At 35.9% G+C, this 12235-nt stretch overlaps 2 protein-coding genes across 2 annotated transcripts in view; both read left to right on the top strand.

The window, feature by feature from the left end:
* LOC145678617 (uncharacterized) overlaps positions 1-5274 on the top strand; it is a 75600-nt gene extending 70326 nt beyond the window's left edge. The window contains exon 4 of the transcript XR_014130418.1: positions 4933-5274. The gene's annotated coding sequence lies outside the window, so the exon portion shown is untranslated. The remainder of the gene's footprint in view (positions 1-4932) is intronic.
* LOC145679481 (protein GVQW3-like) lies at positions 5098-5442 on the top strand. The gene has a single exon (XM_081750060.1). It carries the CDS (start codon positions 5098-5100, stop codon positions 5440-5442), a length of 345 nt encoding a protein of 114 aa, XP_081606186.1.
* The last annotated feature ends 6793 nt before the right edge of the window (positions 5443-12235 follow it).

The raw sequence follows: 12235 nt of genomic DNA, 5'->3' as shown, positions 1-12235 counted from the left end.
GAACGTACAATTTTTTGTCCGCTCATCACGCTAATACGGCTGAACCAATTTCTTTCATTTTTGGGGGGTTATTAGGATTTGGACCCTAGATGGTTTTTATCATATCACTTTAATTTTTAATTACCAGTGTCTTGAGATAATTGACCATTCAGGTGTCCATAACGTACAAATCCTTTGTTATTAGTTCATCATAGGTAAAAATAAACGTATTTATATGCAACCCGCATGACCGTGTCACTCGGCGGGTTAACATAAATGACAGGCGATATACAGCGGAAAATAGCTTGAATCTTCTGTTTAAAATTTTTTAATTGATTTGCTTATTTTTACAGACACTTTTACAATATGCCAGCACCGGGATGACCGCAGCGAAGCGGGGCGGGTTAACATAAATGACAGGCGATATAATGTTAAGATTTACTGCAATCTTCTATGGTTTTTATCATATCACTTGAAAGCGAAAAAGTAAAAATTATCTAAGTAACAAAGTTTATTGCGTTCCGGGGTGACCGCAGCGAAGCGGGGTGAACGCTGCTAGTATATATATATATATATATATATATATATATATATATATATATATATATATATATGTATGTATGTATGTATAGGGTAAGAACCCCGAATATAAGACCCTAAAAATTAGGATGCTATTTTATATACTGGTTAATTAAAGCATAAACAAATACTGTTGTTATTTTAATATATTCTGTGGAGTGTCTAATTTACGATACAAACTATTGAAATACATAAAAATATAATACTAAAAAAATATTGAAAAGCGTGACCAAAGTTGCTATACTGCCATTTTTATGACGGGTACCTAATAAGAGACTCCGGCCTCCAGAAAAAAGGATTTTTTTTTTTTAAAAAAAGGACATTTACGTATAAGCTTGTGTCTCGTTGACAATATATATCATTGAAGCCATATGGTGATAATTTCGAAGAATAAGATGGATAATTTCTGTGGATCGTGTTTGACGAGTGACGAAAACCCCACAAACTTTCTTGGTTTCCTGTTGCCAACATAGCAGAAATATGAATTGTTAATGAAGTGCTGAACTTTGCTCCTGGTTGCAGGTGTGTTCACGCATAACTTCGACACAGGCACACTATTTTTGATTGTTCTTTTTTCTTTATTATTTCTTCTTTTTTAATTAAAGAGTACACTTCCTGGTGATCTCATATAAATTTTCTTTGCATCTGGTTGTAATCTTTGGAACTAGTTCCATGAACACATTTTAATGGTTGTTTTGTTGAAGCCAGTTAAAATTTTATTTGAAAAAAGTTTCTTAATTATGATTTACAACTTTAATGTGATTTAAATTATTTTCTGAATTATTTAGTTTATTTGTATTATTTTACTATTTATTTAATAAAAGAACTTATTGTGTTATTTTGTTTATCTTTATTATTTTATTATTTAGTTTGTTTAGTATCAATATTATCTATATATTAAAATGCTAGGTTTATATGATTGTCCCCAAAGAAAATTCTATGTGTTTGTCTACAATCTTTTCGACAATAAGATCTTGAAAAACACAAGAGCTAGAACCGTGACGTTTTCTCTGGTTGATTTCAAATTTTGTGTAGATTGTCCAGTTCTAATTGAATATTAAAAAAATGTGGCTTTTATTTCTTTATTACATTTTTAGGGGTACACTGGAAGTGTTGAAATTTTAAAAAGGTAAAGCATCATATTCTATGAATTATATATTCCAACACAACATGTTTGTATATAGGCGTTGTATATCTCTCAGGCGTTTGTTTCATGGCCACATGATAATGAAAAACGAAGGATGACCATTTCTCTAGACTAAGATGAATCTTTATTATTTGGAGTGTTTTCCCCAATGAACACCATATATCACTGACATTATAATTAATTGTGTATGTAATGTATTTGCTTATTACATGCTGCGTGCAAGAAGAACGAAAACACTGATCATACAAGAATTAGAAACTTCAATCGGAAGTAGGCTCTATCTTGCAAACGGCGTGAGATATTGAAAAAGCAATCGAAAAAAATCTTCCCTTTTGGGTACCCCTTGCCGATTTTTATCAAGAAGTCTTTCACATTTGTTTGTAAAGGGGCATGTACAGATGTTGTGAGGAATGACAAGGAGATTCATGCTAATATGTAAATGATGCGCTGTGTAGAGAGCGCAGGTTCAGCTAGTCCGTTTTAAAGTATTTTATTATTCAATTTTTTAAATTCAGTTTAAACAAGTTCTAAATAGATCTCGAACAATGCAGTTTTGCGTAGAGCGGACGCTTGTTGAACCAATTAACCACGTTATAATAGGTATTCCTGTACCTCTTTTGCAAGACATTTCTCCAAATATGATGACAAATTATTGTCAAATTTTATGATTGTTTCGAAATCTTCTAAGAACTCTTCACTTGTCTTACATTAGCAGCTACACTGCACATCTCGTTTTTACACTTGACTGTACTGAAAAAGATGAAAGTTCTCTCTGTAATTAGCATTCTTGAAAAGGTGTTTGTAAATCTCTAAGTAAGTTTACAATTCTGTCCTACTTTTTCTTGTGTTACGAACTTACTAGCTGAGATTCTTAGAAAGCGGTAAGTACTGAATAACAAATTCTCAGTCTTCTTAACATGTATGAATGTTTTCAAAGCCTGACGACGCTTTGTAAATCTTGTTCCTAAGATCAAATTAACGAATGATTATAAAGAGACCGAAGTACACTAGCGTTGAGCAAATTACCAATTTGCATTTTAATATACACATGAACATTCACGACAGACAACATAGAAATTCTACACAAGAGCTACTACTTCATTAATATTTATAATGTGACGTCATCACTAACTTTTTGTTATTCTCTTAGTGTTTGTAAGTAGGAGCTATATTTTCTTTGACCATAAACAGTGCACTATTCGTTACCTTAGCTCATATATACTAACGTGCTCCTACTACCCAACATACATGGAATGAACCTATACTTACTGTCTAAAGAATGGGAAAATAATACTTATGCGTAATTGTAGGAAATAAGTATACTGTTTCTGACTGTACATATACCCATGGAATTAGGAGCTTTAGTACCTATGAACAATATTTGTACCTACGAAATCACAGATATTGTACCTGCTACCTCTTGGGTACCATGTACCTTCTAAATTCATGGGTACAAAACGGCCGTTATTCCCATGTTATTTAAATGGGCGTTTTTTGGGGATACAATATCTTATCTTTTAGATAGTTAAAATAGAAAAAAATCTAGAAATTTGGTAGAATTGTGGACTTAAGAGGTGCGAGACCGTAGGCCGAGTAAACTTGAAGGTCAGGGGGCAAAGTCCCCAGCTGTGCCAAAATCAGGAAATGTAATTAAAGAGCGAATGCACAAAATTCACTCTTGATGCGAAGGCTGATACCTAAGAGATGCGAGGCTGTAGGCCGAGCAAACGCGGGGGTCTGGGGGCAGAGCCACCAACTAGCCAAAGGCTAGTCCTAATTATAAAACTACATGAGCTGTTATAAATTATTGAGCACTTCCTGTAGGGCTGCAATGATTAAATTTGGCATGATTGTAGCTTCTCGGGACTAACCGACATGAAAATTGGCAAAAGTGAATATTTTGAATTTTTGGGGGGTCTAAAGAGGGGATGAAAAATTTCCTCATGTTATTTAAATGGGCCTTTTTCGGACCTATACTCTCATGTTTTAGGTACTTAGAATTGAAATAAAAACTTGAAATTCGGTAAGCTTGTGCGTTTTCGTTAGCGTTACCTAAATGAATCATCATAAACAAAAAATTCCAACCGTAGAGCGGTTTTATGGGGAACTGAAAAATGTTCTCCATGTTATTGATATGGGACGACTTCTACACTCTAAAATGTTTAGGCACTTCCGGCATGATTAGAATGACGAAATTTGGCATGATTATAGCATTCCAGGATTAACGGAGAGAAAAATTGCCAAAATTGAATATTTTTAAAATTTTTTAGGGATCTAAAGGGGGATGAAGATATTCCCATTCTATTTACAGTAAATGGGCGTTTTTTGGGGATATAAAATCTTATCTTTTAGATAGTTGAAATAGAAGAAGAAACGATAGAATTGTGGGTTCGAGGTGCGAGACCGTAGGCCGAGCAAAGACAGTGCATTGGGGCGAAGCCCCCGGATGGGCAGATTCAGGAAATATGAAGAGCAAGTTCACGAAATTCACCGTTGATGCAAAGGATGATAGATAAGAAATGCAAGGCCGTAGGCCAAGCAAACTCGGGGTCTGGGGGCGGAGCCCCCAGCTAGCCAAAGGCTAGTCATGTATACAAAATATCATAAATGAAATATAAAAATGAGCAATGAAACAATTAGAATGGATAAGTTATTACGATAATACTGTTAATTAAAAGAAACCTACAATTTCTACGTAGGTGATTTAGCTTAGCTGCGTGTTTATACTTCACGTAATTAGGTTCGAAGACAATTTTATTTAATTAAACATCCGTATGGCATTCCACACATGAAGCAAGCTTATATTGATTGCTAGTGCAAGATGAACCTCTGTTGTCTAGTATTATAGCATGCTTAAGCATTTATTAATTTTGATATCTACCTTCTATGGTTTCTACGTTATATTGATAATGCATACATATTTATAAGTAATCCTAACAATTTCATTAATTTCTACGTCTATGTCTAATCAACTTAATGAATCTTACAGTAAAGTCTAAATTAATTCTGCATGCGCGAAAATTCAACAGAAATAGATTCAATCTACAGAATGCACTACATAAATATAACAAGCTCTACAAGTAACCTAAGTAAACTGAACTAAATCCAAATCTACGAGGGGCATACTGAAAGTTGTGAGCAACGTTTTTTCAGAACCGTAATCTTTAGTTGTAAGTGAAACCAACTATATCATCTCAATCTACAGACCTTCCTCTCTTTCTTTCCAGACGTTAACGCTGTTTCTTACTAGCACGACCACAAGCAGGACTTCCAAAATGGCGGGCAGCGATGTTTCGTTTCGACAGCGTGCTGGGATTGAATTCCTTGTTAAAGAGGACCAATCTGCTTCTGAAATTCGCCACCGACTGCAGCGTGCCTATGGAGATGTGTACATGAGTGCCAGCAGTGTTAAGAGATGGGTGAAACATTTGAAGGATGGAAACACAAGTATCGAAGATGAGCCTCACAGCGCGCGTCCTCGAACTGCCTCGGCGGAAAGTAACAAGGTAAGGGTTGATGAAATGATTATGGAAGATAGGAGTATCATTGTAAATGAAATCGCTGCAAAACTTGGTGTTGGACGTAGTGCGGTGCAAGACATGATTCATAGCGTAGGTTATCGGAAGGTTTCTGCCCGTTGGATCTCACGTTCATTAACCGAGGACAACAAACGTCAGAGACTAATCATTGCCCAAACCCTTCTTCGGAGATTTCGACATAAAGGCGATGACTTTTGACCTGAAGAGAAAAGATTACCTTTCATAATTTTCGGAAACTTTTATTATAAGTGTGCAGTGTATTTATTTACTTCACATTTAACTTCAAACTAAACTTTTAGCATGTTTGTTCCATCTTTTCGTCCCACTAATTTTATCTAAATAAATATTATATACTATACTATATTTTATTTTTATATTACTATATTTTATTTTTAATTATTATTATTGCTATTGCTATTTATTTATTGCTATTTATTTATTTATTTGCTATTTATTTAATTCGCGAAATTTTGATTAAGTCCAAAACCAAAATTTAATTATAATAACTCGGGAATCAGAAGTCTATACAGGACTTCACGTGATTACTAAGCACATCAAGGTCTAGTTCCTTGCCAAATTTGGTCAAGATTACATGTGTTCTGTATTTGACTTTTTCTAAATTGCAGTAGTTAATAACTAGAAATAATAAAACATATGATACACTAAAGGTTATTAATTGTGACTCCATACAGTGGTAATATTTTTTAAAAATATTTTTGAGATATTTCAAGATTCAAAGGACCTAAGAAAATGAATAAGAAAATTTAATTATATAGCACATATTGTACAAACTATCAACAAACGCTTCATCTGTGTTATTAAGAGTGTTCCCAACTCGATTAAATGTTATATTTACACGTGATTATACACCCAAAATATTACATAAGCAGTATACCTTTATAATGTACAATATATATGTCTTCCAATAAAAGAAGGGAAAACAGATTGGAAAAGTCCTTTCCACAGATGCCAATTTTCATTAGAAAAGTGTATTGGCTCTAGGGGAACTATACATTGTTCGGCGTAAGCTCTAAACTGCAATAAACAAAGCCACGTGAAACTAAATCTCGTTGATTTGCTGTTGTCCTACCGACGCTTGTACTCCTCCGCAAAATAGTTCATGTCATTGCATTATTACCTTTACTATGAAGCTTCATATAAAACTGCTATATTATTATAAATGACAAAAATATAATACGGATTATCTAATAATACTGCAATCGAATGTGGCCAATGAAACAATAGAAATAAACACTAAGCATGCGCAGTAATTATGGTGCCAACTCAACTGTGGACGGGTGTTCTGCTTTTAAAGTCTGAAAGATGACTGGCATGAATCCCGGTTCCGCGAGTGTTGTGGTGAAACACCAACAAGGCAAATTTTTACTCACTAAGCAACAGTTGTTTACGAGCGAAATTCAAATACTTTTTTTTTAATCTTTAGACTTTCTTTTCTTTCTTTTCTGCTGCTGCTGTAAGTATTTGGACAACGCGAGACAGTATTGTCAAAATGCACTTGTATAATTTGCTCCTCCCCATGGGGAGTGAGAGTGGTACATCACTAGCCAATCGTATTTGTGACAAGCGGAAGGATACAAATATTTTGTTTATCGGAGTTTAGAGCTTACGCTGAACAATGTTTAGGTCCCACTAAGACTACACTTGTAGTGCACTTTCTTCCGCCGTTCTGGTACAGCGCCGACAATCCCACAATAAGTGTTGTTTATCGTAAGATCACATAGAAATACGTCGCACAAACTCGAGAACACTTCAAGGTCAACACACGCGTTATCGCACAGAAACTTTCTTTCGCCATGTTCTGTTGTACAAGTTCTGTGAATTTAGAAGTCTTTCTGTCATTGTTCTTGGCGTAGCATTTTTCACTAACAGCAGTGTATTACTTTGGTGCTACGTTCTACAGTTATGTTAGATTAGCTGAAATACCCGTTATTCACACGGGGAGAATAGATTTACTACACATTTCACTCGAACTCGCCTGCACAAACTCCCAACCATTACTACTTTCTCAAATAAGAATCTGTAGTTGCGTGTATAAGGCAGAATCACAATTGCAGTTGGTTACAATATAAACAATGACGTTGAAATCCTAGAAATGAAAGTTTGCATATGTTTATAAAGAAAGAAAAGGTAAAGTAGTTGTTATGGAATTTAAATTTTTTAAAAAATTACTCATTGTCGCTAAGTTTGCATGTGTAGGCCTATACATTGCTAGGGGCATTTAATCTTTTGGAAAAATCCTCTCGGAAAAACTAATCTGATGAAAACTTAAGTTCAAAATTTAAGATCATGGTCTAGTCATGTACCAAAAATTATCAAAATCGGTGCAGTTGTCTTGGAGAAGTTGATTACCAAACATCATTACATATATAGGCTTTTTATATTAATAGAGACTTAGAAATCTAATCGGAAGCACACCACTAAAAGGCTGCATGTTTATAGATACTTATGAGTCCTTTCTAATAATTTATGGTTTAACTTCAAGTTCAGTATCGAAGTTATCTACAGCAGGAAGCAAGGGGGCCGATCCTGGAGGGCCAGGGAGCTCGGGCCCCCCAAAGTTCATGTGGACCCTCCGCATTGTATTTATGAACATACAATATTTGGCATAATTTGAATTCAATTTGTCTTAAAATTTTCATATATGCCTTCTGCAACCAAATACACATCTGAATTATCCCCCAAAGTTACAGAGAATTCGGCGCCCTTGGCAGGAATATACACGTATTTTTCTGTAAATTTTATGTTTTATTATTATAAATGGAGGCTAGTTCAGCTCCATGTTTAAAATAGAGCCCTTCCTGCCAAGGGCACCGAATTCTCTGTAACTTTGGGGGGATAATTCATATATATATATATATATATATATATATATATATATATATATATATATATATATATATATATATATATGTGTGTGTGTGTGTGTGTGTGTGTGTGTAGGGTATCTTCGGCAAATAACACCACTTACTTTACAACAACGGAAAGGTGTTAGAATTCTAACGAAATACATTTTAAACACAACTAAACAATGCTCTTGGTAATGTATGTCGTTAATTGGTAACTCTTATGATGATTGCAAACCCCTTAACATGTAACTGTACCAAAATTTTGCCTAAAATATTTTTGTATAAACGCAAATTCTGCGTTAGTGCGTTATGTGACGTTCATCTGAATTCGTACGCTTTGTCTGGTATATGTTTCTCATTGATCGTGCTGCCGCCTGGTGATGCTAAAAGACAGGGTAGAAGAAGAGGAAGAGGAAAGTAATGAGAGGCAACAGCTAGTTTTTCAGTGTAAGTGTGTGCGTGTGCTATGAATGACTCAGCTAATATTTTAGAACAACGCTGAGCCCTGAACCCATTATACTTTGGAAAATATAAATAGTAATATACTTTTTTAAGAAAACTTTGATATTTTTCATACCACGTAAACCACCAGTAAAAACAGTGCTGTTGATGTGGATGTTTTGGTAATTTTTACGTAAGTTGTTGTCGAAGTAAATCAGCCTCAAGTAATATTTTATAACGACGGGGGAGCTTGATCAAGATTAAGAGTGAAACAAAGAACTTGGCGGGTTGCACTCGAAGGCAAAGGACTCACGATCGGCTACTAACACAAAAATTGTCGAAATAAGTCAATTCTTCTACAGAAATCACGACATAACGCTGTCATTGCGTTTGCATGGAATGACTGTCTATTAAATTCTTCGAATCGGAAGAAAGGACGATTTTTGCAAGTGGATTCGATGGATATACAGTGTTTCTACTTAAAATGTGATCACACCTATCGACGAGCCATGGCGGACTAAAAAACTATAGAAGTGAGTAATTAAAAGTATACTTACGAATTCGTTACGCAATTGGGGCAGTAAGTGTAAAGAAAACTTGTTTATCTCAGGTACGTTTATTCATTTCAATAAATGGCACTATAATATGTAATTTTGTTAGTTCTTTCTTTCACAGATTGCATGACGAGACGAGAACGTGATTGTTAAAAACTTGTGTTCAATCCACGAAAGTAGGTGATGCTCTCATCTATTTTTCATAACACGCCTTAGATCTTCGCCCAGGTGGTTCCGTCCGAATCTGGACCGTTACGGTGGGTATAACGCGCCTTCCTTGAACAACTGTCGTGGGGACGAATTTTCTTAACCCACAAATACAATAGTGCAGAGCTATATTATTTGGGGGTGAAGAGTAGAGAGTTCTCCACGGTGGCTGGTTAAGGATGGTGTGTGCCGGGCAGCACTATGCTGTACCGCAACAGAATGGCTTAGTACTTCGCAGGGACAAATATCTCAATCAGGAAGGTACACGGATCGAGCCCGGATACCGTAATAAACATGACAACTGCAGTCACACGAAGCACTAGATTTACTCGTCGGAGTCAGAGAATAATGCACAACCAGCGTCACACAAGGTACACAAGCCACATTTAACAATGCTACCAGAATCAAACAATTCGTGAAACCAAATCTTGCATTCAATACTGAATCTAGGTTTTAGGACCCCTGGAATCATATTAATATCTTCCACAGCCCCCACAGTACATGTCTCTATCCTTGTTCTTTCTTTTTTCTTCGTGCTGGAAGAAGTGGAAGGACCTGGTCTGGTGTTACCAATACTCCTCTGGCTGTTAGGGAACGCCTCCTGGGATCAAATTTGCTCCTAGTTATTTTAGGTGTAGGTAGAAGCTCGTGGATGGAGTGGGACTCGGTGGTGTTGAAGAAGAGATGGAGACTGGTCGTGTTCTTGAGATGTTGGTGGAGGTTGCGCTTGCTCTGAGACATCACTTGGGACAAAAACGACATCGGGAATAGCATTTTTGTTAAAAGGACAGATGCCTGTAGCGCTGAAGCCTGAAATTGCGGTCTGAGGTATTGATGAACGGTACCATGCCTGTGAAAACAGTTTTGGAAACTGTAGCTTCCCAAGTGTTCTTCCGGGATGTGTTCGTCGATAACTGTCAACTGCTGCAAACCAGTACACTTTTATCGATTTCATGAAGCTCTTGTCGCGGGGTTGAAGTTCGTGGGTGCAACGTGCAGGCAAGCACAGTAGTTGAATATCTATGCTCTCAGCAGCATTTAAAGTGGTAATATCAGGATGACTGCGTTGACCATCTACAATAAGCAATGCTCGGCCAGGGAGATCCAGTGTTTGTTGAAATATTCCAGAAATGTACGGAATTCTTCCTTTGTAACATAGCCTTTAGGTGTCATTACATAGATGCTACCTTGAGAAAGATCATCACCAAACTCTTTTATATATATATATATATATATATATATATATATATATATATATATATATATATATATATATATATATATATATATATATATATATATTCCCTTGTATAACACCATTGGAGGAATCCAATTTGAACCTGATGCATTGGTGCACCCAATAATACTCACAGTCTCACCTTTTTCGCCATGCGTGGCGTTATGTACTCGCTTGCTCCCTTTCTGTGCCAGAATTTTTAGGCTGTTGTTGTACGTTAGTTGAGCCCAGTTTCATCTGTATTGTAAATAAGTTCAGGATTGTCACGTAAGTTCATAGCAACAATTGTATTTTCGAGTACCGGTAGCGTATAAATTCGTTCACTATAGTTCTGTTGAAACGCATGAGTGTACCATAGCTCAAATTTTCTGCCTTTCTTCACACGATTTCCTGGTGTCTTGCCGTGATCTCATAAAACCAATCTTTGCCGACTCTAGCACTACGAAATGGATTAGTTATTGTGTTCTCTTCACATGTTCTATATGCGGTCTCACAAACATCTTTTCTAGTTAAACCAAATCCAACTGCTTGCACACACGAATTATTCTTTGTTTTAATTCTTCTTCCAGTTCTTGTGATACTGGAAGAACTGCTGCGACCAAGTTTTCGAATGGGTTTTTTGTCCTTTCGTTTTACCCAGTCTCTTAACGTTTTGAGAGGAATGTTAAACACACATGCAGCCATTGCAATTTTCATACCTTGCTGGATGGCTGTGATAGCTTGACGTAAATCATTTTCAGACCACCTGGCCCGTATGTTTTGACATTTCCTTCCCATCTGGGAAAGAAAATGAACAAGACATCAGACGTCTCATATTTCATAGCCACTTCGACAAAAAAAGCTTTTAACATTAGCGATTAGATGGAGTGGCATTATTTCCCGACGCGATAGCGGAGTTATTTTCAGAAGCAATAGACTTTGTTTTGACCATTCTTTCTACACTAAGAATAACGGTCTTGCATATATTATCTACATAATACTGTTATGCAAGTATGGCCCTGTCGACATATACCTTTAGTAATAGTAAAATCTTACATTTAAAGAAACAATTGGGCTACCTCTTTTGACGCACTACAAATCTGCGTGCTGTTTTCTCTGCTCCGCGGCTGCCGCATCAACACTTGTTCACTGCTTTCTCTCTACTGACGCGTGACTGGCCTCTAGTCTTTGTGTCTACAAAGACAACAGGTGCCACTGCTTATCACACACCTATAAGAGATTGCCTTACGAACCACGTGTTCATACTAGCACTATGGAAAGTTTTAAACGATGTTACTACCCGATTGGTGTTATTTGCTGAAGTTACCCTCTATATATATGTCTATCAAGTGGTGAAACAATTACTCTACGGTGGTAAATATTTATTGTAAATATTTTGAAACACTTTGAATAAAATTTTGAGAGAAAAATTATTGAAAAATTTTAATAGAACAATATAATCGATTAGTCATGTCATCTCTGATAGATGTGTTCAACAAGTTACACTTTTCAACATTTTATAGAATATGTTCTTTATTGTGTTGTTATCAATATAAAATGACAGCTTCATGTTAAATATAAACAGTTATTAGATCTCCAAAACCATTCATTGTACTATGGCTATATGCATCCGTCTGTCCAGAGGATTCAAAACGAAAACGGAAAGATATAGTGAAAACCAATTTTCTTTTGAATCGATTCATTTT

This window comes from Thermobia domestica, chromosome 2 (assembly GCF_964235325.1).
Source record: "Thermobia domestica chromosome 2, izTheDome1.hap1.1, whole genome shotgun sequence".
In the NCBI taxonomy this organism is placed as follows: Eukaryota; Metazoa; Arthropoda; class Insecta; order Zygentoma; family Lepismatidae; genus Thermobia; species Thermobia domestica.
This window is presented reverse-complemented; position numbering and strand designations above follow the sequence as displayed.

Coding starts and splice junctions, on each gene's coding strand:
- LOC145679481 (XM_081750060.1), top strand. CDS start 5,098: ATGAGTGCCAGCAGTGTTAAGAGATGGGTGAAACATTTGAAGGATGGA.